The sequence below is a fragment of the Thamnophis sirtalis genome, unplaced genomic scaffold, assembly GCF_051295495.1.
Source record: "Thamnophis sirtalis isolate CommonGarterSnake01/CBP01778 unplaced genomic scaffold, rThaSir2_p1.2 scaffold_5, whole genome shotgun sequence".
NCBI classification, from domain to species: domain Eukaryota; kingdom Metazoa; phylum Chordata; class Lepidosauria; order Squamata; family Natricidae; genus Thamnophis; species Thamnophis sirtalis.
The window spans coordinates 60,600,603-60,627,639 of NW_028261385.1; the positions used below are offsets into that span (position 1 = coordinate 60,600,603).

The window sequence follows — 27,037 nt, forward strand, 5'->3', positions numbered from 1 at the left end:
TCCTCCGCGTAGTTGCCAGTCGACATTGACCGGCAGATGGGACTCGGAGGAGGCCTAATCTATGGGATCTAATTGGTCGGGTGGAGGTAATTGGCAGTAGGCGGTCTCTCAAGTACCCAGATCCACTACCATGAAGGGCTTTGTTGGAACACCAAACAATAGCCTTACACAAAGGCTTTGTGAGTCTACCTACATATGAATCAATTAGTAGACTATTTTTAATCTAGCATGGTTTTAGTGTTTTTATTTAGTTACTCTAGCTTTTTATAGTTTTTTTTTAATAGATTCTTCTTCCTCATCCACTGAGAGTTTCCAAACTGACAAAAAAAATTATTGAGAGATCTTCCCTTCCAAAACAAAATTTCCATGTCCAGGGATGATTATTACAACATGGAACTGTTCTAGCTGTAATCTATTTTCAAATTCTGGTCAAATCTCCAAATAGTTTATTTTTTGCAATGCAGCCTTTTTCCAACTCCAGTGCATGCATAAGCCTGTTTTGTGGTCAAAGTTGATAAAAGTAACATTTGGCACATTTGGCCATTTAAAACAACGGACATTGCTTAATTAGGCTGCACTTTGAACATTAAAAGCCTGTCTATCCAGTGATGCTGTTTCTGGTTTAGATTACATATTATCTAACCAATCAAAAGAATCATAAGAGTTGTTTTAAAAGCATTAACTGTTTTAAACTACAGGTTGTTCTATACAAGAATATTTAAACACAAGATTCATTTTCAAAGATTATAATTCTTTTGAGATAGTTTATCTTTCCAAGTTTGTGTTATATTTGCTGTTGTATTTGTTGTTTGTTTGTTTTTAAGTTAAGCCTGTGTACCATATTTGTTACTATGATCTCCTCATTATACAACTTAAATTTGTTAGCCTTTTTTCCTCTGCTCTGTTAGGATCATTCATACATTTTTCCCTGTGCCTCCTTTCACTTCCAAATATAAGGGCAGACACGTTCTACACATCTCTGTTTAGTTGAACCTGGGTATAATTTATAATGTAAGTTGTATCTTGTCTCACACTAATAATGGTCATATCCATTGTAAAGTCTTCTGACAGAGGCATTCGTCAACAGAATAAACAATGCTTTTTTTCAATGATATCATATAACTCTGCAGGCCTTGTGCCATCTTGCAAACTAGTCCATGAATGCCTAGCATTTGAAGGCCCCTGTTCTGATTGATGCTTCCTGTTAACAGAAGGATACCAGTTGGATACTGCCATAGGTGTGGTGCGATTGGCTACCTGCACTGACATTATGAGCATTTGATGACCCAATATGGCTGAATTGGTGTCCCCTTCTCTTCAAAAAGTCATTTCTGACATGGTTTCACATTTATTTTGCCATTTCAGATAAAGTCAGAGAGCATTCTCTGCAGCACACTTTCGGGCATGGGAGCACTGCAGAGTTAAAATGTTCAAAGAAATCCAACCTGGCACAGGTGGTTTGGAAATTCAAGGATGATGTGCTAAAGGTGGAAAGCCCTAAGTACCGTCTTCTGGAGAAAGCATTGCTCATCTTCAATTTGTCTGAAGGTGACAGTGGCGTTTATCAATGCCTGTCGGAAGAAAAAGTGAAGAATCAAAAGTTTTCACAAGTGTTGGCTAAGCATGTTTTGGAACTGAAAAAAATCCAGCATACCACTCTGAGCCCAAAGCAGCCTATTCCACAAACAGAAGGTAACAGAGAGGCATCCAAAATGGCTTCTTTTCCTACTGAAAGGTTAGCTGTTCACATTCCAACAATTGTGCCAGTCACAACAACCAGGATAGAAACAAATCCTCTTGTCCCAATGCTAATGAGCACTGCCTCCAGTCTTGAACGCACCAAGTCGTTTCTTGAGGTCCCTGAAAAGACCATGTTTCTAAAAGCAAATGATAGTTCCCTTTTGATGTTTCTCTTTTTGTTCTTTTTTGTGCTGTTCTTGAGTCTGTTTGCCTACAATTGTTACAAAGGATATTTACCAGACCAGTGTCTGAAGTTCCGTTCAGCTATGCTACTTGGGAAGAAGAAGCCCAAGGCGGATTTTTCTGATTGTGAGCAAAGTGTGAAAGAGACCTTGGTGGAGCCAGGCAGTCTTATGACCCAAAGTGGAGAACATCCAAAGCCAGCACATGACACAGGCTATGAAACCGAAGCAGACTATGGAAATGGCCACATTCAGCATGATGAGGACCATTCGCAATCTTACAAAGATGTCAAGGACAAACCTTTTGATGTTAAGTGTGAACTGAAATTTGCTGACTCAGATGCTGAGGCTGATTAAAGGCAACTGGTCCCAGTTTTTCTGATGAAAGTTTGATTATTATATTTTTTTTAATACACTTCATTTAAATGTGATAACTGGGCCACAAAGGGCTATCTACATGTCATCGATCTGTATGTGATACTTTGTCATTTCACAACTGGATTGAACAAAGAACCATCTGCTGTATTCTAAAAACCATTATGTTCCACATTTATTGTTCTCATGTGTTTGTTGATTTTTTATTTTAAATGGCCAGTTGTAAATTTCAAACTTTTTTCTCCCTTGAGGTTGATTTAACATTTGCACATACTACTTTATTTCCTGTTTCCATAGAAAGTAAAATTAACTCTTTTTGCAAATCCATGCCAAAAAGGATTTAAGTAGCTACAGCTTGCGTATATTTAACTGCTGTTAAAAATCTAATTTCAGTTTAATTCCAAATTGGAAATAATATTTAGTTTATCAGATTGGTAAATTATAGGCTTTTTGTCCAGTTTTGGACATTTCTTTGCATCTAGTGATTTATAATGCTTAATGTACTGCCATCATTGTATTTTGTCTGTTAACTATAGTTGATGAAAGAAGCATTTAAGTTTTCCCAAACAGTTTGTGTACTTTTTGTAGAATATGCTGTATATTGGGACAGGTCTGGATAGTTTTGCATAAGGTTCTCAGGGATATGTTTTGGTTAAATGATTTTGTTTTATTATTTTAAGAGATGGTATGGTAATCACTATAAGTGCTCAATTTTGGATTATGGGGAAATGTAGCTTAGAAAAGAGGTTTTTTTTTTAAACAAAGGTGTTAGACACTGCCACATTAACTACATTTTGGGATTTTTAAAAGTGGACAATGGGAGGCCCTGTCACCAAACTACACACATTTTGAGAGCCTTGTGTGTTTATAATGCAGAATTTGACAAATATTTGATGGATGTCCCTGAAGAGGTGAAAGAGAATACTTATTTTTCAACCTTTTTCACAGTTGGAAAGTAATCATATTACAACACCCATAGCCAACTTTGCCAAATATTTTCACACTTTTGTCACATCATCCATCAACATTTGAAAAAAGCAAGTGAAGAAACAAGACAGACAAACCAAAACTGCCCAAAAACTCTTTTATTTCTTCATGGGTTAAAATACATTAAATGTGGTTCACAGTGGCACTATTTGTATGTAAAATTCTTTTGTGATGTACAGTTTTAATACTTGTATTTTGCTGTCTCTGTGTCTCTCTTTTGTGTTATAAGAAACAGGGAGGTTAGGAATAGCAAGAAATCTCCTTGCTCAGTAGGCAAATTTATCCTCAACCCTTTTTTTTTGTTAACTCCCCAACCTCTCTTAGATGGTATTGCTGTGAATAGTTTTATATTTTGTATGATTCATTTTGCTTTTATTTTTCTATCTTAACTATGTATATGTGAAAAGGTTATGGAATAAATATTGAAATTAATTGCATTCCATCTTTATTATTGAGCCTTAGATTGATTATATCACAATAAAATCCACAAAAGTTTGGTTTCTTGTTTGGTGGAGTAAAGACAGGATCCCCATGACTTTCCTTTACATTTCTGTTTTCTATTTTTTCCTCTTTTTCTTTCCTATGCACATTATTTCTTTGGCATGTGAAGTGTTTCTTGCAGACTTTTTTCCTTAGTGCCCTTTTCTTCTTCTTTTTCCTTTTCTGTCCTCTTCTTCACAGCTTCCGCTTCTGTAGCATTTCCTCCTACTGGTATCTCTTTATCCTGTGTTGGAAGTGATTTCTCGTTACCCAGCTGCCCTCAGCCTGAAGTTTGGTCTATCACAGATCATGCTCCAGTTACACTGCTACCACCTTTCCTAAGTGACCAGATCCTACATGTTAATGCTCATAGCACCTTCCTTCTCTTTTGTCAAGCCATAGGTAAGTCAGAAGATCCTTCCAGCGGCCACTGTCCGGTTTTGTTTATTCACCAAAGTGCCGTTGTTTACATTTTTGTAGCATGCCATCTTAAGCCTCCAGTGAGTTAGGAAGACGTTGGAACATACATTTCTTCAAGCTATCCTAGTGATTCTCAACCCATGGTTCGTGACCCCTGAGGGGCCACAATGTCACAGGGGGTCCTTGAAAGCTTGAAGGAACGTTATGATTTAAATCTTGAGTTAATTCTTGGGGATCTGTGGCCATGCTCCATCCGTGGCCACAAAAGGTATTTAAAGGGGGTCTGTGGTGAAGAAAAGTTTCAGAACCATTGAGCTACCTGATTTATATCCTACAGGTCAGTGAGTATAACTCAGGACTTGCTTTTAAGCTTCTCTGAACAGAGAAATATAACTAGGGATGTTATCAAAACATTTTCCTGACCAGAATGTATTCTATAATCTTGATTTCTTGGTTATGTTTTGCTTTTGTCTCTTGAATAAATTTACACACACACACACGATTATTAGCACTATTTTAATAACATGCTTATACTATATCTGAATTAAAAATACTTGATTATACTTGGTAGAATTATTAAATTAGCTTTTGGTGAGGTGTTACTGTAATCCTACCTTTTATTGTGAGATAAATCACACATCTCAGAAAGGAATAGAAGTCTTTTTATTAATGGATTTAGAATTTCATAGAATTATAAAATCTAAGGGTGGAAAGGGACCCTGATTATCTAAGCCATTGCTTTCCAATATAGACAGCCTCCATAGAGTTCAACTTCCAGAATTCTCAAAAATGGCCATAACAATTGGGGAAATCTGGACTAGGGAGTTTTGAGCTCAATTGTGGTTGTAACTTGAGAACTACCTGTGTTCCATTTGCTTTTTCTGCAAATGCTTCATACAATTGGATCTTTTAAGCTTGTGCTCCAAGACACTCAGATCTCTTTCATATGTGCATCACTGTCCTATATAATATAGAATCCTATTCTTAAGCCTTTGATTGTTCCTGTGGTAATGAAGGGCTTTGCATTTACATTTTAATGCTTTCTGCTCATTGTTGCAGCTTTACAAGTTCTGAATTTTGATGCTGAAGTAGGAGTTGCCAAACAGCAAGAGGCCCAGAATCCCCAGGAGATCTCTGGCAACTTAAGATGGAGGCTCACAGAATTTCTTAAAGCTGAAGAGGCTTGCACAGGCAAAACAGGAGCAAATCTCCAAATGAATGTTAGGCGATAACTAAATCTGTGGGCAAAGCCATCTGTGAAAAGCACCCATAATTACATTATTTATTTCCTTTTATTCATGATACAGATTGCACAAATTCACTTACATAAGGAAGTTCAAGGTGTCTTTCATCCCTTTTTTCAGAAGTGATGATTACAATCAGGTAGCAATATTAACTGAAACTTTTTCTATATTTAAATTTTCCTTTGCTGAAACATTAAATCACTCCTACGCCTTGTTCTCTCGGATCATTTACCTCTGTTAATACTTTGACTCGTTGTAAATTAGTTTTTAGTCTTGATTTTCTTATCTTTCAACCCCCCCCCCTCATTTCTCAGAGTAAGCTTCTATCTTAAACCATTTGTGTTGCCAGTCATCCTAGTGTCTAGGAGAGCATTATCTACATTTTCTACCAGGCTTGACAATCTCTAGCACCTGGCTCCAAAAAATATCTTGGTTGTTTCCCCTTCCTTGCAATTACCAAGATGTTTTAGAACCTTTGTGTAAAAACTCCTGAATCTCAGTACATGCTGTTTACTTGCCTTACCCTTAATGCCACTTCTTTCCTTTAGTCTGTTCTGCCCCTTTTGAATAAGTTCCATCCTACCATCCTTGCATTCTATTCATGATTTTTATCCCACCAGGTTTCCATAATACCAATAAATCATGTTCACTTTGTATGGAGAGTTCCAGTTCTTCATGTTCCACACATCTATTTTAATTGATGGCTGGTGTGTCCTGACGACTAGTTAACATCAGTTTGAATCTGATTGGTTCATTCTGAACACAGCCACATCCCTATTTATAAGGTGTGCACACTTACACAACCATAAATATTTCAGTTTATTTCTCAATTTCTACAGCTTTTATTTTACATTAAAGTTGGGAAAAATTCTGTGGTGATTTATCACCATGTGATTTTTTTTTACATCTCAAAAAACCAGGCAATTTAATAAGAGTATAAACTTTTTATACCCGCTATAATCTTGCATTTTTTTTGCTTCCACTTCCAGAAAGAGATTCTCAAATCTTCTGCTTATCAGCAGGTGCAGGCAATGTTAGTCACTTCAACCCTTATTTTGCTTTGCATATTTTGCAGAAAAATTTTATCTGATTTTTTTATATCCACTTAGGTATCCCAAATCAGAACATTTTGACATAATTCAACAACTGGATGTGGTTTGCATGCAGTGATTATTTTTAGGAGTGTCATGGATTGTTTTGAGTGTCATCATGGATGTGTGATTTATTTCACGAAAAATTCTTACACATAAGCAGAATCTTGGTTCTTGGAAGTTCTCCAGGATGCATTACTATTAAATAGCACAGGATACCTCCATTGTTTGCCATATCAATACTTCTGTAGGCCTTTAGAGTCAATAACTCTCATGTAAATTAAATACATGTTTAAAAAGTATTTAATTTCTTGTTGTACAAAAAAGCAATTAGCTTTCAGAGCTTCATTTTAGTCCTAGAACTGAAGCTAGGAATTAAGGTAGTTGTAATTTCCAGCATCTCCCACTGCAAAGATACCTCAAATTGCTCTGCCTTGAATTTTTAAAGTGAGGCACTGAATTCTTACTTTCCTGCCATCCCTATTTCTACAAATGCTTCTAGATTCTTGGGATCCAAAACACTTTTATTACTAACCCGTTAAGTAAGGAATGGATCTCAGTACTACTCTGAGATGAGATATGGAGGAATGGATCTCAGTACTACTCTGAGATGAGATATGGAGGCTAAAGGAACTAATTAGTGGATGGTGAAGAGTGACCTCTCTAATGCTTGGGAGTAAGAATAGGAGGTTGTTCAAACATGAAAGGATGAAGCAAAGATAGATAAAAGGGATTAGAAAAAGTTTGAGGAAATCCCAGTAGAGAAGGGTGAAGTGTGTCTCTGTGTGTGTGTGTGAGAGAGAGAGAGAGAGAGGGAGGGAGGGAGGGAGGGAGGAAGAAAAAGAAAGAAAAGCAGCATCAGCTCAAGTGCAAGGGGAAAAGGATATTCTGGGGTGTTGAGGGTTGGAACAAAATGTGTCTGTTTTGATGCTCAAGTTACACTTCTTTCTTGTATTCAAGTTTTTGTTCTTTTGACTTCATCAATTTGGCAATTGAGGAGATGGGAGCCTTAAAGCTAACCACACTCATTGTTCTGTGAATGAGCATTTCCACACCTTAATTTATAACCAATCCTATGGTGGTTTTTCAATATTTCAAACATATCATTTGGCCCCAAATAGGTACAGTCCCATTCAGAATTATGTCAAATTTATACTGAAAAGTTGAGATTGTAAGGATTGATAAAAGCTTCTTGGTTATCTCTCAAGTTAATGCTGGGTGTGGAGCCTCCTGCGATGATTAATTTTCAGATGATGCTTTATTGTATGATTGACTTCCCCATAGACATCAGATGTGCTGAATCAGAGATTGCTGGATTTTTCCTCTATCTGCTGTCTATTTTTGTTAGGGAATTTTTAAGGCTGAGAGACTCATGAATAGGAAATTTGTGGTCTAAACATCATTTACTTTGCACTCCAGCATATGTCAAAAGATGTATGTCCTCTCCAGTGGTGGGATGCTGCCAGTTTAACAACCAGTTTGGTGAGTGCACACTTTGTGTGCATGTGTACTTTTCACGTGCAGCACTGAAAATGGAGCGTTTAGAAGCTCAGCTGCTTACCTTCCAAGTCAGCAACTGTAAGTAAAACAGCTGGGTGGGGGGAATCAGCTGTGCTGTGTGGTTGAGATGAGTTAGAAAGCTCATCCAAGAGCAGTACTGAGATCCATTCTTTACTTAGCGGGTTAGTAATAAAAGTGCAGAATAAAGTGTTTTGGATCCCAAGAATCTAGAGGCATTTGTAGAAATAGGGATGGCAGGAAAGTAAGAATTCAGTGCCTCACTTTAAAAATTCAAGGCAGAGCAATTTGAGGCATCTTTGCAGTGGGAGATGCTGGAAATTACAGACTACCTTAACTCTTAGCTTCAGTTCTAGGACTAAAATGAAGCTCTGAAAGCTAATTGCTCTTTTTTGTACAATGAGAAATTAAATATTTTTTAAAAATGTATTTAATTTAGATTACAGTTATTGGCTCTAAAGGCCTACAGAAGTATTGATATGGCAAACAATGGAGGTATCCTATGCTATTTAATACTAATGCATCTTAGAGACCTCCCAAGAACCAAGACTCTGCTTATGTGTAATATTTGTTTGCGAAATAAATCACACATCCATGATGACACTCAAAACAATCTATGACACTCCTAAAAATAATCACTTCATGCAAACCACATCCAGTTGTTGAATTATGTCAAAATGTTCTGATTTGGGATATCTAGTGATTATAAAAAAAAATAGATAAAATCTTTCTGCAAAGTATGCAAGGCCAAATAAAGTTTGAAGTGTGTAACATTGCTTCCCCCTCCCCCCCACCCACCCCCCAAAAAACCCGCTGATAAGCAGGAGATTGAGAAACTTTTTCTGGAAGGGGAAGCAAAAAGAAATTGGAAGACTATAGTGGGTATAAAAGGTTTACACACTATGAAAATGCCAGGTTTTTGAGATGTAAAAAAAAATCGGATTAAGATGATAAATCACTTCAGAATTTTTCCCCTCTTTAATATAATGTATAAGCTGTAAAAATTGATGTTGAGAGCTTTATGATCCTGGTTTAAAACAGTCTTTTCTGCTCAGTTTTGAAGATTGTAGCGACTTAACTAACCATCATCTCCTTATAAGGGAAATGGGTGGCATACAAATGCAATCTTTACTGGCCCAAGGATTTTAAATCATTATCTTCCCTATAGTGTTCACTAGAGATGTTTCTTTATTTCTTTAAAACAAATACTTAAATAATTTGCCACCAGATCTCGTTTAGTAGGCAGATTGAAGGTAACATGAAATAAGTTGATTTTCTTTCCATTGTGTTTTACCCACTGAAAACCAGAGTATGTTAGGAAACCCAAAATACTGAAATAATTACTACAAGGTTACTTTAACTGATGCAGTGTCTTGAAGGAAATAGCTAAATCCATTTGACTATTTTAAATATTCAACTATATTCTGAGTGAGGCCCGTTCCATATGTGGGACCCAAGGTAGTTTTCCTCACCACAATCTTTCCTAAAGACGACCCAATTTGTATGGCTCCTCCTTTTTCGTCTCCTGGAGAATAATTTAAAATTACTGTCTTCTTGACCAATTAAGCTGTTATAATTCCTGAATCATGCCAATTTGTGTCTTGTAGGGCAATAGGGAGAGAGCCGTTATTTGGGGTTCAGGAATTGCAGAGTCAAAAATTCCAAGATGGTGGCCATAATGGCCTCATCAAAGCTCCGCTTGTTTTTTTTTAATGTGTATCATGTGTCACACATAAAAACAGGAGGAGCCATCATGGCCACCATCTTGTCTTTTTCTATCATCCCCATGGACATCCCTGAAGAATTGCTGGCCTGCTTCCCATGTGCCCAGAGTAGAAATTAGAAGAAGACACAGCAAGCGGTCCTTTTGTGTGAAAAGAGCTTTCAAATTTTAAAGCTTTTTTGTTTCTCTCACAGTGGTTCAGCTCACAGCAACATGAGAGTCCCTCTCTGAGGGAGATGTACTCTGAGGGTTCAAAAATGTGAAAAATAAATGAAAATGTCAGCGGATTCCTTTAGATGCAATTTTCATTTCTCACTTTAAATATTATTATGGTGAAGCTTATCTTTTAGATTCCCTTTTTCATGGTGTCTCTCCTGGAGCCATTTTAGTCTGAGAATGTTGATTTTTAAAAACAGTTTTGGTTTTCTTACAATCTTCTTGGGGTTATGGTGCTCCTAAGCATATTTTCTAGAAAGTGCTGTTTGCTACATCTGCTATTGTGTGATATATATATACTGAGAAATTAAGGCACATATATTGTCCCATGAAAAATCCTTGGCTAGTCTTCAGTAGATTTTTACTCATGCTACGTTTCCATGTTAGGATGAGGATTCTTACATCAGGGTCATTGAATTTATACACAAAAAAATGACTTTAAGAACACAGGCATAATAATGTAATCTTTTTTTTTTTGGCATTTACCTTGTGCTTCTGCCTTGATTCTACTCTTCTCTCATGTTGATTTCCATCCTCAATAATCTTATTTTTTTCACCTTCACCTTCCAACTGAAACTAGATTGACTCTAGCAATATCTTCCGTTGTAAATTAAACTAACAATAGACCTGCATCCCAATAATTGTAGTTTTGAAAAGATTCACTATTATAATGGTTTTTCCTGAGCAACATATTGTGAGCTTATAATAATTAGCACACCATCCTTTCAAACTTTTTTCTAAGGTGAATGGTGCTTTAAAGTGTGCTTCTAAATCTGTAACTTAGTTGCAGGATCTTTCTTCCGTCATTTCAGAATACAGAAATTTAGTGTTCTGTTTGTATTGTATTTTTTTCTCTCCATAAGCAGCTTTGCAAAGTGTCTTATATCAATAGCTCATCATCAGTAATGGGAACATGGACTAGAAGAACGTAAGCTTTGAAGTGAAACTTTTGGGTTGAAACCTACGAGGAAAATGGCAGATCACATTTTGGTTTAATTCAACAATAACCCTTACTCTCATGCAAATATAGATATGCAGCTTTAAAAGTGAGATGCTAGTCTCTGCATTATGACATGAAGCACAACTTAAATCATATCTGCACTGGAATTTTTCTGGTGTGAAAAGTTATACTTGGCTCAGGTGTTGATGTGCAATGCTGGAGCCCTAGTAGACCTTTAAGATACAATCAGCTTTGTATTTAAATTCAGCACTGATTTAATGCATAAAGAACTACAAATGTGCTTGTTTTATATTGAAAGTGTATGCCTCCATATTCTGCAAATTTATTACCCTCAGATCGAAAGCCTTTTCTACCTTCTGTTTTCTATTTCATGCAGCATATGTACCTGCAAAGGAAATGTGGGATACATATGCCAGTAAACATTAGAAGAAATATGCTAATAAGCTTTCCTTTTGCTGGGAGTTATTAAGCAGTATCTGGATGGTCTGTATGCATTCCAAGCATATAATTCCTGATCTCACTTTAATATTTTAAATTGACATGTAATGCCTGCATTTGATAACTATTAATATTTTTTTAATTCTACAAGCATCGCTGAAACATGAAGAAAAATGAAAGTAAGTACATTGATTTTCCTTTAATGAAACATGCAAGTATTCAAGGCCACCCAGATGGTTTCAGTTTAATGGTTCATTGCAAAATCCTCATCTATAAAATCATTTCTACTAATGCCATTAAGCCAAGGTTGAATTATATCTTAGAAAAATAAATTCAAACACAATACCAACTTCTGTATCAACTGGCAGCCTAGTTACCGTATTTTTTGGAGTATAAGACACACCTTATACACTCAATAAAGCATTTTTTGCCTCCTGAAAACCCGCCCCTTCACCAAAATGGCCATGCATAGCCATTAGGAGGCTTTCAGAGTGCTCCTGGGGGCTAGGAAGGGCAGAACTGAGCAAAAAAGGGACATTTTTTTCCCTCAATTTTGGCCCTCCCACCCCCTAGGAGCATTCTACAAGCCTCCTAAAGGCTATGCATGCCCTTTGGGGGGGGGGGGAACCATGCACGTTTTTAGAAAAAACAGCCCATTTTTGGGAGGTTTGCAGAAGGCAAAAAAAAATTTTTTTTAATTTGCCTCTTCAAAATCTTGGTGCGTCTTATACTCTGGTTTGTTTTATACTCCAAAAAATATGGATAATTTGCCAAAACATTTACTGCAGTTAAATGTAAATGCAACACATTTTAGGAATTTTAAATCTAACCAGTAAGGCTTGGAGAGCCGATTGTACTCAAATATTGTGCAACAATATTTCTTGTGCACATTGTCAAATTTTATAATTTAAAAGCTCTTTTCTTTTTTAAACATAACTATTTGCCAACCACAAAATCTATGGCCATTACCTATGGAATGTTAGGAAGATGAGAAGTTGCAGTCTAATATATCTGGAATATACTAAATTGCAAGTAGAGATAATAATGGTTGCAAGTGTCAGTACAAAGTATTTTTTATATGTATATGAATTGTTCTCACTCTCTCTCTAAACATGAGGGATGTATTTACGCAATCACAAATTATGTATTAGCCCTTCGTCTAAAGTAAAAAAAGAAAATTCCACTCCTCTGTGACCTGAAATGAAGGAGTATTGCTGCCACTGAGAAAATAGAAGTTGGTTTGTGTTGAAACAAGGGAAAATCCTGTTTTGGGGGCTCTGAAACCTTCATGGGAAAATAAGGAAAGGTGCCTGATCAGGGTCTTCAGTCACATCCCCACGGTGCTGCTTGGGAAGCTAACAGAAAGAAGAGTGTCAGCTGCAAAAGTTATCTGCAGGCCAGATCAGAAGACATTTATTTCTTTGAGGGTAGCCTGTTTGAGAAAGGAGTTGTAGGAATGAAATGTTTTTGAATGGCTCCCAAGAGCACTTCACAGTTTGTGAAAAGAACCTGAGATTGTGGTGTTTAAAAGCGCAATGTCCAACACAAATTCCTTTCTTCAATTCTCAAAGCTTAAGTGAAAACCTCTCCCAAAAGACTGGAAACTAGGAAAGGATTTCAACCTGACGCCACAATTATAGTGTTTGTATTTTACCTATATATATTCAAAGCTCTGCTTAGAGCATTATTTCAGTGCATTTGATAGCAAATTTTGAGATCAATTTAATATGATGTTATAAATTGGGAGGGACTCATCCAATGTAAATATATTTTGGAGCAAGCATTTATAATTTTTTCTATGAATGAGGTTCAATCCGATTTTTAAAAAAATAATGTATCAGGGATCATATTTATCAAAACAGGTGTGGTCTCAAGACAAAAGAAATTTTTTCGGTAGGTCTTTCTTGCACCTTTGGAGAAAGGCTAGATTGAAAGTGCATTTGCTTTTACTCTATTCCATGTTGAACTCTTGGATTAAAGGTTGTGTGTGTGTGTGTGTGTATGTGTGTGTGTATATATATATATATACATATACATACACACACACACATACACACACACCCCTCAATTGAAGGGCTAGAGAAATCATTGGGGAAAAAGAATGCTTACAGCTAAACTGACAAGAACAGTGGAAAAGTGTTGAGTGTCAGGGGAAGCGCCATTCCATTATGGATTTTGGATAGTGGCTCCTGTCAATTTATGGAACAATTGGTTTACAGAGGGGGGGTGGGAGAATACTTTCCAGTTATAGTTAGTAAAATGGGTTTGTGCCTAATCCTAAATTTTCAAACCTGGTTTTAAGAAATCTAGGTAATGAACACAGAAGGCACGTCAATGGGGTTATGACAGGTAGGTGGGCAAAGGGAGCTAAGGGCATTTCTACTGGATGTTCAGTTAATCACCAAAATATCTGGGAAATAGTGTTTCTTTTACCAATATTTTTCTAGACTTTGCTTGGAAGATCTCAGGATTACTAGCAGATACAAAAATGTATAATTAGAGTATCCTGTTCCAGGGAGACTTTGTATTGCTTTTGACTTTGCACTTGTCCTATTTGTATGACTGACCACTTTCCACAGGGTCCAGAGATGCACATTTTGTATGGAAAAAAAATGGGCAAAAAATGGCAAACTGTGTGAATGAGCAAACCCACATGCTGTCCAATGGCCGAGTGCATCTCTTAAGCTGGGTGAAAGATGCCATAGTACAAGATGCAGAATACACTTGCCTGCTGATCACAGAATCTGGGCGCAAAGCCTCTACCTCTTCTATCACTGTAGAAGGTAACGGGGTCTCTGTTGGGTAGTGACTTTTCAGATTTCAAGATGTCAGAGAGCTCTAAAACCAAAGAGCCCTAGACACATATAGTCCTGAGCTGAGCAAGCCTAATGGGTCAGCTTGACTGCTCATTTCAAGTCACTAAAAAGGGACCTAGTGAGAATACAAAGATTTACGATATCAAGAATGCTGACCTGTTCCAACACGAGCAAATTGGCATTTCTGCAAAATTATCATTTGTGGTTAAAGGATGCAGCCGGATTGTTGCTGAGCAGAAGAAAACTTGGCAGCCTCTCAATAATTTAACACTTAGCAGAAATGAGCAAGTGTGGGTGCCTGTGCTCTACCCAGAAATATTTTCTATCAATGTTATTGCACAATATACTAAGCTGCTTTTTAGGTAACTCCCTTTTATCTAAATAAAGCTTACAAAATGAGTAATACAATTGCCAATCAATGATTTGAACTATGTAAATGTTAAATATTCTCATAGCATCACATGCTTACCTCTAGATGTTTATTATATATATTGGGTCTTTTCCTGTGTAAGATTGAGATTGTCTTGGCAATGTTTTGGCATGGTCAATATATATAGATATTTGAATGTTTAATAAGCACCTAACCCAAATCCCTTCCTCCCATTGCTTACTAATTTTAGGTAGCAACTATCAAGAGACCTGGTCAAGAGAGTTTTCTAGCTGGAGAAGTGTTATTGGTGAGCATGAGAAACTGTTGGAAAATTGGAAAAACACATTGGTAGGTGTTACATTTGGGGCAACTGGATTTTCATTTTGTTTAGATGAAGGAAAATTTATTTTTGCAGGGTGCCCAGAAGAAATTGGCAAAACTGTCTTAGTTTGTGCAGAATTGTTAACATTTTGGCCACAAAACAGGAACCCTGCAAGTCACAAAGTACTTTACCATATTATTTGGGAAGTCTTCAGGCTGGTCAGCTACCATTTCTAAATTCATATTAGTTGGTTTGAAACCTGGCAAATCAACCTATAACTTTTCTCAATTGCTACATTGGCAATTGCTAGAGATAGTTTGCATGTTTTTCCACATCTGAATGCTCTTTCTTGTACTTTCATGAGTCACCCTTAGGCACTCCACTATATTCATATTGCCAAAAGCAGCAAATGCACTGAAGAAACCCGGTATTGTTAGCTCAGTTTCATCATAAAATCCTTATTCCAGAATGCTCCCAGAGCCAATTCAAAGGACCCAGAGAAGTCTAATATGACTGTAGTAGTTCAAAGTGCACTTTTATGAATTACACACTTGTCAGTTTATTGAGAAGTTGCTGTGCTGGTCCGTGACTGTAATAAAGACTGAATAGAAATTGAGAAGTTGATATGAGTGTGCAAAGTCTTAAATCCTTGTAGAAAGTAAGATTTATGATTAGCAAGCTCAGGGACAAGGTATTACATTTATTACTGTACATTGACTCACTAGAATTAAAAGGCCTTTTCTGGTTCATATTTATTTAGGACAGTTGCAACAAAAGTGGCACAGCGTGAGAGGCTAAAAGTATTGTTGAAAAAGAAAAGATACTCTGACATCAATCTAGCTCAGGTATGACCTGTGTGCCATGAAACTAGCCTGTTGCTTTTGTCAGCTGATGTGAACAGTGTGCATTGAAGTGCTGCCATCAGATATTCTGTAAATATCCCCATGCCAAGAAAAAGAAGAAGGATGTTACAAGATGTGCACAACCGCATTACCTGATCTTCAATGAATCCCATGACCGATTACTTCGGTCTTTGCCTATTTCAAAAGAACAATTCCCACTGGGCTAGTACGTGGAAAGTACATGAAATCTCACTGCACTATAAATTTATTAAGACAGTATAATTCAGGCAAAGTAGGTTCTTTCCCTTTGGTTACTTAGCTGCGGGATCTTTTGAGGAAAACGGATTATACCTGCAAATAACTCCTGAAAAATTCAACTATTTCTTATGTCATAATCTTGTCATTTTGAAGCCTTAAAAATGGTTGATCTGTTGAATCAGGTAGTAAAAAAACAGGTTTTTTTAAAAAAAACAGTTAAATATATATTTTGACAAAGTAAATGAAAACTCTGTAACTGCTACAACTACACTACACCTAAAAGTTAAGATGGAGTATAACTAGCAAAAATTACACCATTATCTTGCTCAGAGCTAAGTTACGCCGATTCTCATGCAAAACACTTTGGTTTCAGTTTACAAACTTTACTTGGAAACCTGGTAGAAGAGTTGCTGAAACATATTGTGCAATCAGTCTTCAATGGATGCGTGAATACAACCATGTATGAAATCAAGTCATCCACTCAAGTCAAACAAGATGGAATCTGTTTCCCTGTTTTAAATTTCTGTTAGCAGAATTTGCTTCCCTGGTTTTAAATTTCTGTTAGCAGAATTCAGAGTTCTTGCAGAATATGCAGAAATTCAAAGTGATACCACAAGGTAAATCACAACATTCCCAATTACCAGTAATCTTATCAAATCATTGAGGCACACTTGCTAGTCCCATGCTGGACCTTTAGATGAAGTGTTTTCCTGTTTCCCCATTCCATTTTTAAAACTACATATTTCAAAATATAGAAAATCCAATGAAAATTCACAACTTCTTGATAACTTTCATTTGCTAGAAAATGTAGAAAGTGGTGCGAACTAGAAAGATATTGCAAATAATCAAGAGTCTGAGCTATGTTATCTCCAGCGTTATAACACACAGCAGTGACTTGTAAGACATTTTATTGTAGATCGAGGTAGCTTAAGATTACCTTCAATTCTCTTTTTCTGCCAGAAAATCTTCCAACCACAATTGTTCAAAGTTAGTGATGCAGTTTCAGGCGCATTAAAACATAAAACTGTTACTAAAACCCTGTCAACTTTTGAAGTAAGAAATATATGTTTTCAAAATGTGATGGACAATGAAAAAAATCCCACCATTCTTAAAAAATGTTAAGTGCATTCCTTGGCAAAAGGCAACTTGCCCCAATACCCTAGTATTGCTAATAAAGAAATAAGATATCTGCATTTTATGCAGATAAAGGCACAGGAAGACATAAAAACTTTAACCAAATTCCCTTACTAGTACTTACTGATACTTACTAATAAAGGAGCAAATAGCATTTGGAAATCCGAGCACTGGGAAATACACCTAAATTAGTAAATCACAAGTGTGACTGGAATTGTATGAAAATTACAATGAAAATTTCCACACTTTTAAAAAGGCACACAAGTACGAAGAAAAGCAGCATTTTCTCTGTGAAACTGCCCAGTAATAGCATCAGTAAAATACCTGATGTTATTTTAATGCAAACATCTTTTGCAATATAAGAAGCATATTGCAAAATAAAAAATGAAAAATACAGTAGTTGTACAATTATTCAGTTGTCTCGAGACACTGAAATGTTGGAAAGCTTATCATAAAATGGTCCAAAATGGAACAATCCTCCATATCTCTCTGGCAAAAATAAGAATGGCTAAAGCATCTGAGCAGGGGTGTCAAATTCCCACACAACAGTTGGTTCTTCTGGCTGAAATAAGACCTCCAGCTCTGTTGGAGGAAAAAAAACGTTATGCTGATAGAGCAGCTTAACCTCTCTTCAGCTAAGTTTATTTGGGTTCTGGAAAGCTAATACAAAGGATTGGATTGTGGTTTTTTTTTTTAACATCCTAGGACAGAGGTCTCCAACTCCCGGGCTATGGCCCACTGCCGGGCCGTGGCCTGTTTGAACCGGGCTACACAAGTGGCGGGTGAGCATGTACATGCACGTGAAGCTCCCTTCATGCAAGCGGTGGCTTCTCGCAAAATGGTGCTTTGTGCGCTGGTGCACACTCACCTGCCACTCACAGGGAACTATCTCCTCTTCTCCCCACTGCCGGGTTGCCAAGCCAGAAAAGTTGAGGACTGCTGTTCTAGGACACAATGACCCTTCACACTTTTTTTTTCTACTAGGTGAAACTGTGCCTTTAGCATGGATAAATGAGCAAAACTGTAGAAAAGAGTGCTTAGTAAACTCAGTCATTTCACATTGCCTACTTCTCAACTTGCACTGCTGCCACTTTCTGCACAACAGAATCCTACTAGCTTTCTAAAGGTAGCCATTAACAAAGAAATTACTTTGTATGCAAAAAGTAAGATATCATATGGTGGACATTTTTTGTAACTATGACTAAAATCTACCACCAAACTCCCTTTTACAACCCTGTAATCCCTTAATTTGGGGTAGAGGTGGGGCAATGGAGCTGAGCATTTTACTGGTTGGATGTCCTTCCTAACACCATGCAAAATTTACAGCAGATTTTTTTTTCTTCATGCTCTAGGAAATATTTGATGCTACCTTGAATTAGGAGGTGAGCATCTTCACCACTAGGCCATCATAGCCCCCTGACTATAATCTATCACCAATATTTAATAAAGTGCTGAAGTTTTAGTTGTTAGCTGAGGGGATCCCATTCAGGATATTTGCAACAAATGTATCCAAGTTCCAAGGCTTTATAAAGCCCTTCAAATGTTAATATCAAGCTGTAGAACGGGATCGAATAGGAAAATAGCATACCAATAAATTAATGATTATTCTCTATGTATTTAATAATTCCACTTTGCTTCTACCATCTTTTATTGACACACCCATGACCTACACCAAATTGCTCCATCACAAAATAAACCAGCTGGCAGTATTGCATTTTTTTGCTAATTTGCATATATCCAAATGGAATCATTATATATTAGTATATTTTATATATATATTTACAATAATGTCCCAGAGAAAATCAATGGTGTTCCCTTCACTTTTTTTTCATTTCATATTATTTTATGCAGAGTTGTGTATTCTATCATAAAGAGAAAAAGAAACCACTTACAAGCACAATGCAGTTCATTTGTATCAATCCAGTGATATAATTATAGGAAATCATGAGAACAGTGATTGGAGACTCTGTGCTTATAGGAGTAGAGATTACCTGTCTGGCTTTCTGCTAAAGGTGCTTTCTCTACAGTTTTGCTATATGAAAATACAAACAAACCTGATTCGATTTCTGTCTCATTCTGTATTCCATTTGGATGAGCCAAGCGTTTCACTGAATTCGCCCTCGGAGGGAAGTTATTGGACAGCTCTGAATTCTTTGGCATTAAATTATCTCAGAAATTCAACTGTGGGTTTTCTATCCTATATTACAGATAATTAAATTTAGGTAATTCACTATTTACAAGTCTATATACACTCAGACACACACATAAAGTAAAAGTCAATAATGCCAAAGAAGGTAGTCTTGATTTACTGAGGCTCCTCAACACCCAAGGGCAACATGTCAGTGGTTGACAGTTTTTCCAGCTCCAAGATGTAGGGATTATACTCCTCTTCAAGCTTTTGCTTCCAGATCTTAACTAGAGGTGCAAACAAACAAAACACAAAAAGATTTTCCTCTTGGCAAAGACATATTAACAACAGTTATGGACTATAATTCTTACAAAGGCTATAACGTAAAAAGTAGGAATGCAATGTAGTTTTACTATACTTTTGAGAATACTAGAGTTGGAAAAATGGTTCCCATAGTAGCTAACTAGTAACTATTTCCTACTCAAAACTTGCAACTCTTGTATTGAGCTCCAGGATCACAAAAAATGCACATAATCATTCATAAACCTTTCTGGCACCAGTGACCAGTTTTATGAAAGACATTTTTTCTATGGATGGGTGGGGGTGGGGGAGAAGATGGTTTTGCACGCAACCTAGATCCCGTACATGCATTTGCTTCACTTGCTTTCCCGCTGCTTGCGCGGCCCAGTTCCTAACAGGCATGGACCAATACCTCAGACCAGGGGATAGAGACCCTTGTATTAATGTATTGTTTGGTCAATACAGCATGATATGGCCTGCATTCAGAAGAATTACTGCTCTCAGAAATGAAAAAAATAATACAAGTACATGTGTTGGTGGAAGAATCTAGAGCACTGATTCAAACTTGTCTTATAATTGATACCAAACATAACACAGGAGTTCTACTGCTCTGAGAAGGGTATTCAAATTTAAATACACGTTCTATCACAAATGAGATCAACAAGGTAATGATGGTTTTGCTTGGCTTCTCCTAAAGAGCAGTAGTGCAGGTAGTCCTCGACTTACAACAGTAATGGAGCCTGCCCAGTCAGGCTCCATCACTGTGTTAAATGAAGCACTTAACTAAAGACCTCCCCTGTCCCTGCTTTCCCCTATGCATTTGTTAAAGAATGTGCAGATTGATGGGTAGAGCATGGGGTGACTCAGGGATGGGAGAAACCGGGACAAACTCAGGGAGACCTAGTGCAATGACAGATACTCCCAGGAGGACTCCCCCACCATCTAAAACATCTCATGCTCTGCTTCCTGCCCCTCAGTTTCCCCAAAGCCCCATGGGCCTCATCCATACTCCACCCTGTCACCATTCACTTAAGTTATCCTTTAACAAGCTCAAGAAATCAGGATTGCTTCCGTTGTAATTCTTGCCTCTACAGCCAGTATAAACCACTCTGATTTCTTCTTAGCTCCGCCAGCATAGTTTTACACTAGTGGCGCTTAGAAGAAATTGCGCCTATTTTGGTTCTTTGCGAGCCTTTCCTCCCCAATCAGCATAAATCAGTAGTGATTACCTTGGCTGGGGAGGAAAGGATTTCCATGGAAGCAAAAGAGATGGGATTTCTTCTTTGTTCTACCAGTATAAGAGTAGCGTAAAGCTAAGAAGAAATCATGCCTATTTTGATTGCTTGCAAGCCTTTCCTCTTCAGCCAGCGTAAATCACCATGATTTCTTCTTAGCAGCACCAACATTAAGACTAGCGTAATGCTACAGCTGGCAGTGCTAAGAAACAATCGCACCAATTAATGCTGGCTGGGATGGAAAGACTTGCAAGGAACCAAAATAGGTGAGATTTTTTCTTAGCACCACTAGCATAAAAAGCTAGCACTGGCAGTTAAGAGGAAATCGTAGTGGTTTATGCTAGCTGGAGAGGAAAGAATTGCAACGGAAACAAACCTGACTGGATTTCTTCCTCTTGATTGTACCATGTGGCCCAATGAAGGAGCGGCCTTTTCTACCCTAACTTCCTGAGCTCATCAAAAGGTAAGCAAATGGTGATGGGAGTGGAGAAAAGTTCATGGAACCCAGTATGTTGGCAAAGCAGGCCCAGCACCTCTGAGAACCTGGCTGGACAGGATGGAGGGAAATAGGTGCGTGGGTACGCTGCAGCATCTCTATGATCAATGATAAGGGCAAATGACCATGGGGGCACTGCAGAATTTGTAACTTTGTAACCGATTTGTTTTTAACTTTTGGGGTGTATGTTGTAACTTTGAATGTTCATTAAGTGGCCTGTTGTATCTCAAGGATTACCTGTATTTATGTTTGGGTATTAACACAACTTTAGTTATTCTGCTATAGAAGTCTCAAGGCAAGACTGGTTTAAAGGCAGTTTCTGGCATCATTCTAAAGACTGAAATACAAACTGCAGCAAGGATTAACAAACCAAGATTAGCGTACTCAAGGTTTGAAGAATTAAATGACATATTCTGCAACAACAAATGTGCAAATCTGCAATTGAAGAATATTCCAGAATATTCTGTTCCCCTGGAACTCAATTCTAAAGCTTCTAAAACTACTACCGGTTAAAGAAATTTACTGTTGAAAATGTTGAAGTACTCCACGGACGGCATAGTTGTAGTGGGAGAGCAGAACATTCTTGAGTCATCCAGAACATTCTGTAATCATGAATTGTGCTATCTCTGCTATCATAAAACTGTTTACCTTAAAGATGAAAATATACAGATGAACCAAAAACAATTTACGTGTTTTAAACAAAGACCCTGAAAACTCACTGTAATTTGGGGCATCCTCTTCAGATTCTTGAAAGGGCACCATACCATTATCTAGTGCACAATTCTCTTCCCGATCGGTTTGGAGTACACAATCACTTTGTTTTACATCTTCACTTGACTCCTTCTCTAAAGTTGAAATCATCTCCTTGTACGCCAGCCTTGCTTCCATGGTCAATTCCACCATTTTGTGAAAGTAGTCCTGATTTATAAAAATTGGAATTTTGCATTGACATTAATTTTAGAACTTTCTCATCAAATATAACTGGTTATCTCCAAATAGCATAGTTCCATGTTCAGGGATTAAATAGCTCAACAGTCTCAATCTGACATGTATTCCCAAGTTCAAGGATACGTGGAAATCAAGGGTTTGTTTGCTTTTTTATTTTTAAAGGCTAAAGTACCAAACACAAGAGACTACAAAAATGATTCTGGAAAATAGCATTTAATAAAATAATAAAACACACAGGAAATTAAAGCGCTTGAACTGCCTACTGAAAATTGTGTAATAGAGAATACCTAGTAACATTACATAAAATTTGCTAGCAATCAGAATCTACAAGCGCAGCACACTGAAACAAAAAAGCTGTTGAACAGTGATGATACCTATGTAAATATTCATTTTATATTATAGTGCCTCTGGAAGTCTCTGTGGCCAAGATCCTAACTGTATGTGAAAACAAACTCTACTTGCATGAACTCAGCATGATACAAATACAATTGTATAGATAATTAAGATCAGTTTACTTATTTTTGTTTCAGGGAAAGTCCACCTTAGGAATTCTGAAGCCATGAAACTTCTTGATTCATCAATAACTTCACAGTATTTACAAATAGGGTCTTATTTATAAGAATGTAGGGCAACTCATCATACTAAGTTTTAATAAGTTGATCATGGGGTGGGGGGCAGTGATTAGAGTGCAGTACTACAGGCTACTTCTGCTGTCTGCAATTTGACAGTTCCAATCTCACCAGGCTCAAGGTTGATTCATCCTTCTCTCCTTCCGAGGTGGGTAAAATGAGGACCCAAATTGTTGGGGGAAATATGCTGACTCTGTAAACCACTTAGAGAGGGCTGTAAAGTGGTATATAAGTCTAAGTGCTATTGCTATCATCTAGGAATCTAAAGTTAAACTAAGCAGCAAAAGAGTTTATCATCTTGACAAAAAGCCCTAGATGCTGCACCAACATAAGGGAATGGACTGATGCTAATAAACCACCAACTGCAGTTACTGTTGGATACTGAAATACTGGGAAAGCAATACTAAAATTAAATGGAAAATTATGTTTTTCCCCACTGACTTTGGGAAGTGGGCGCAGTTGTGAAATATGTATATCTTCTCTTGTAAAGGACCTTTGATTAATCACTTATCTGTTTTTTTAATAAGTGTCTACACAGTGCATCTTGTTTACAATTGTAATATACTATGTTCTGAATCATATGGAATAACTGAGGCATGGGGAAAGTGCAGTGATTTCTTTCTTCAAACAAGTTAGAAATAATATTCTGCTACAGCCAAAAAGGCATTTCTGTAGGAGTAGGCAGGAAAGCAAAGAGAAAGTAATTTGCTGAAGTTTCAAACATAAACATAATTTTCTTCATGTTGCTCAATACTTATTACAAAAGAGTATCTGACATATACACATTTGAGATAAAACCATCTTCTCACTGAAATGATTCCTGCTTGCTAAACAGTCCATGTATTCAGTGCAGAGCCCTGATTAATTGAAAGCCAACTTTTATTTGAAAAAAGTTGCTTTTGAGAGTGAGATGGTCAGCATATAAATCTAATAAACAAAGTTACCTGTAGCCGTGCATGCAAAAACTTTCTTTTTACAGACATCTGCACTGAATATATAAGTAACTGCATAAAACCGACATATTTGCTGGGTGGCAACATGGTTACTACAAGTAATCATAAACGAACCATTCTGCATTGCTCTAATACTTAGAATAGCACCAAGTTACTTAAGGGTATAGAAAAATACCCTGGAGTATTGATTGGCATCTTTTTAAATGCTGGCAGTAGCTGTTGTAATACTAATAATTAAGACTTTTAAAAGCTGAAATATTAACCGAGGAGGGCAAACAGTGGCTATAGCACAACTCACCTGAGCACCATCATAGCTGAATATTCCCACCACACTAACAGGCACTAATTTGTTCACACAGTGCCCTAGAGCTTTGCGATTGAGAGCAAAAACAAATGGAATATTCTGTTCACATGCAGTGTCAATTATGAGATGCAGAGTCTCATCCAACCCACCTGTGATTAAAAAAAAACAAATTAAAGGAACCAACCGTTAAAAGAATTTTGCTGTCAGAGTAACTAATTTCTCTTCATTTATGTCCTGAGGGATTTTCCAATGTCCCACTAAACTACATCACAAATTATCTGTTTGCTTTAGGTAAATACTTTAATGTAAAAAACCATACCTTTTGACTGAATTTTTTCACAATTTGGAGAAATAATGACACATTTCAACTTCTTCAGCTTCAGGTGTTTCAACACTTCTCTGAGTCCCAAAACGAGTCTGCGTTTCGTCTTGGCCTTCACAGGGTCTTTCTGATACAAGCGGTCTTGGAAACGAACCAACTCTTTTAGGAGATCTGTAACGCAGCTGTCAACCTCTTTACTAAGCACTTGGGTACAGTAGCTAAAGAAAGAATCAATTGTTTCAGTATTTCAGCAAATGCCTGAGACTCCTGTCTACCTTCTTTCTTATCCATTCTAATCAAAGATATATACACATAAATAAATAAGAAATCTGTGTTCAGAACAAATAAGTTCTAAATCATAAAATAAACTACAAAACTACTTACTAAAATACCTTAGAGAAACATTCAAGAGAAATATACATACAAAAAAAGAAAAGGCCTGGCAAATTGTCCTCATTTAAAAATTTTCCTTATGTAGACACAGCTATATCCTAATTAGTTAGATTTCTGATATACAATATTTGGAATAGTAAATAGTAAAATATGCTATGCAATATTCATGTGACACCATAAGCAAAATGGACATTACTGAATGTACAACATCAGAATAAAATCTCCTTTATAACAAGAAACAGATGATCAAAAAGTATATTTTGTTCAATCTTTTGAAATGAAGATCACTTCATTTCCAGGTGACCAGATCATGAATCATTGACGCCAAATATACAAGTTAAACTTTAAAAGTTAAACAAATGCTAAAGAAGTTTTACTGGGATTTAGAAATTAAGCTCAGTTAAGGGAACAGACAGGATACACTTATGTGAAAAAGAACCTGAAGAGAGATCAGAAGAGATAAGAGACCCTGTAAAATTCAAACATTTCAAAGAAGAAATTATTCAAATGACGTGCAGATCAAGCATCATGATAGCTGAGAAAAGACAAAGGATGAAAGCTAAAGCCTCTGGCAATAAGATTTATGATAAATCAACACAGATTTTCAACAACAAGCAGGAAAGGATTAAATAGTTCAATAATGTAAAAAAGTAAAGAATAATGTAAAAAAAGGGCAAATGATAAAAAGTAGAGATAGCCTTAGAAAGATTTTAAAAAATCATGGGAGGTTTCAGCCAAGTTAGGGCTTCTTAGGAAGAAACATGGAAGGAATTGGATAGAAGCAAATGAAGTTAATAGAATTTGGAGATAATACTCAAATATTTTTTACAAAAAGGATTGCAGAATAATAGAAACATTTCTTGCAGAGGAATATATTCAGGAACTGACTGCCCTAGAAGTGAAGGACAAGAGACATTAAACCAGCTGTCAAAAGGAATAGCACCAGACACAGATGAAATTCCTATTGAATTGTTTAAAGTTACAGAAGAAACAGATAAGGTACTAAGAGTTTTACTTCATATACAGAACATTATGAGGCCCAGAGATTGGAAAATATAATTGCAAACAAAATAACTGAATCACTCTATTAATGAATTCAACTAACTAAAATGGGACAGATAGTAAAGTTAATTAGATAATTTAAGATATGCTTCATCACAGTATAACTATGACTATAAGTCTTGCCAGATTGTGAAATATATAATACTGTGTTTCCACAAAAATAAGACCAGGTCTTATTTTCTTTTGGGCGCCAAAACAAGCAATAGGGCTTATTTTCAGGGGACGTTCATACAAGCCACACTTCCAACAGATCCGTGGTTCAAGGAAAACTAATGCACACTCACACAATGGAACTGCCCAGCATGGAAGTGGTTCAAGATAAACGTACTCAGCACCCTCTGTCTGGATATAGTCAGCTACTGTCACAACACCCGTGTGTACATTTTTTTCCAATGAATAGGAAACGTCTTGTGCTTGCTCGTGGGGGGGAGGGAGGAGGCTACGTGGTATGCTAGGGCTGCAGTTACGAGGCAGGAGGTAGAACTGCCTCACACACCCTGCACTAGTTTACCTCAGGGCTCCTGTTGCCAGGCCATCCATGCCCCGACACCTGCCTCGCCTTGCAGAGGTGGCTCCAGCAGCCCTTTCCAGCAAGATCCTGTGTGGCCACTGACCCACTTCTTGTTTGCTCGCTGTCACAATGGAGCAGGAGGCTGAGCAACATACTGGTGCTGTGACCATGAGGCGAGGCAGGGGCTAGAGCTGCTCCACATGCCACACGCTGACTTACCTCAGAGCGCCCGCAGCCAGGCCATCCACACCTGGACACATACCTCACCTTCTGGCTCCGACAACAACACCAGCACATCACTTGGCCTCCTGCTTCGTTGCGAACCATGAGCAAGCAGAAAAAATAGGCCTGCATACACCTCCTACTGCACATGGCTGTTGGTGCTGCCACCATGTGGCAGGTGTTGGGGTGTGGATAGCCTAGCTGCCGAAGCCCTGAGGTAAGCCTTTGCAAGATGCATGAGGCGGCTCCATACCCACCCACCCGTGCCTCATGCATACAGCACTGCAAACAACCAGATGGAACGGGCAGCCAGCTGGCTCCGCAGTTGGGCTTATTTTGGGGGGGTAGGGCTTATATTATGTGCACATGTAAAACATGTCTTATTTTCAGGATAGGTCTTATTTTCAGAGAAACGGG

The 27,037-nt window shown here is 37.3% G+C and overlaps 3 protein-coding genes across 12 annotated transcripts in view; 2 read left to right on the top strand and 1 right to left on the bottom strand.

Annotated features, from left to right (window-relative positions):
* Positions 1–3,721, top strand: part of SEMA4D (semaphorin 4D) — a 101,403-nt gene extending 97,682 nt beyond the window's left edge. For both annotated transcript variants that reach the window (XM_087715899.1, XM_087715900.1), the window contains exon 16: positions 1,366–3,721. In XM_087715899.1, coding sequence (XP_087572025.1) covers positions 1,366–2,279 — 914 coding nt within the window. In that variant the 3' untranslated portion in view covers positions 2,280–3,721. The remainder of the gene's footprint in view (positions 1–1,365) is intronic.
* LOC148045397 (uncharacterized) lies at positions 2,380–16,083 on the top strand. Its single transcript, XM_087716346.1, has 5 exons — positions 2,380–2,392; positions 3,921–4,166; positions 13,955–14,158; positions 14,812–14,909; positions 15,644–16,083. The coding sequence occupies exons 1-5, from the start codon at positions 2,380–2,382 to the stop codon at positions 15,671–15,673; spliced, it is 591 nt and encodes a 196-aa protein (XP_087572472.1). The 3' UTR covers positions 15,674–16,083.
* Positions 16,084–18,712: 2,629 nt separating this feature from the next.
* SECISBP2 (SECIS binding protein 2) overlaps positions 18,713–27,037 on the bottom strand; it is a 29,696-nt gene continuing 21,371 nt past the window's right edge. For all 9 annotated transcript variants that reach the window (XM_087715898.1, XM_087715897.1, XM_087715896.1 and 6 more), the window contains exons 15-18: positions 24,430–24,650; positions 24,105–24,259; positions 21,996–22,194; positions 18,713–19,532 (exon numbers count right to left, since the gene is read on the bottom strand). In XM_087715898.1, coding sequence (XP_087572024.1) covers positions 19,423–19,532; positions 21,996–22,194; positions 24,105–24,259; positions 24,430–24,650 — 685 coding nt within the window. In that variant the 3' untranslated portion in view covers positions 18,713–19,422. The remainder of the gene's footprint in view (positions 19,533–21,995; positions 22,195–24,104; positions 24,260–24,429; positions 24,651–27,037) is intronic.

What these genes read in the sequence shown, in the direction of transcription:
- LOC148045397 (XM_087716346.1), top strand. An exon ending in TCTCTTTTGTCAAGCCATAG is followed by an intron (nt 4,167 to 13,954) that starts GTAAGTCAGAAG and finishes CACTTTCCACAG; the next exon opens with GGTCCAGAGATGCACATTTT. An exon ending in CTCTTCTATCACTGTAGAAG is followed by an intron (nt 14,159 to 14,811) that starts GTAACGGGGTCT and finishes TACTAATTTTAG; the next exon opens with GTAGCAACTATCAAGAGACC.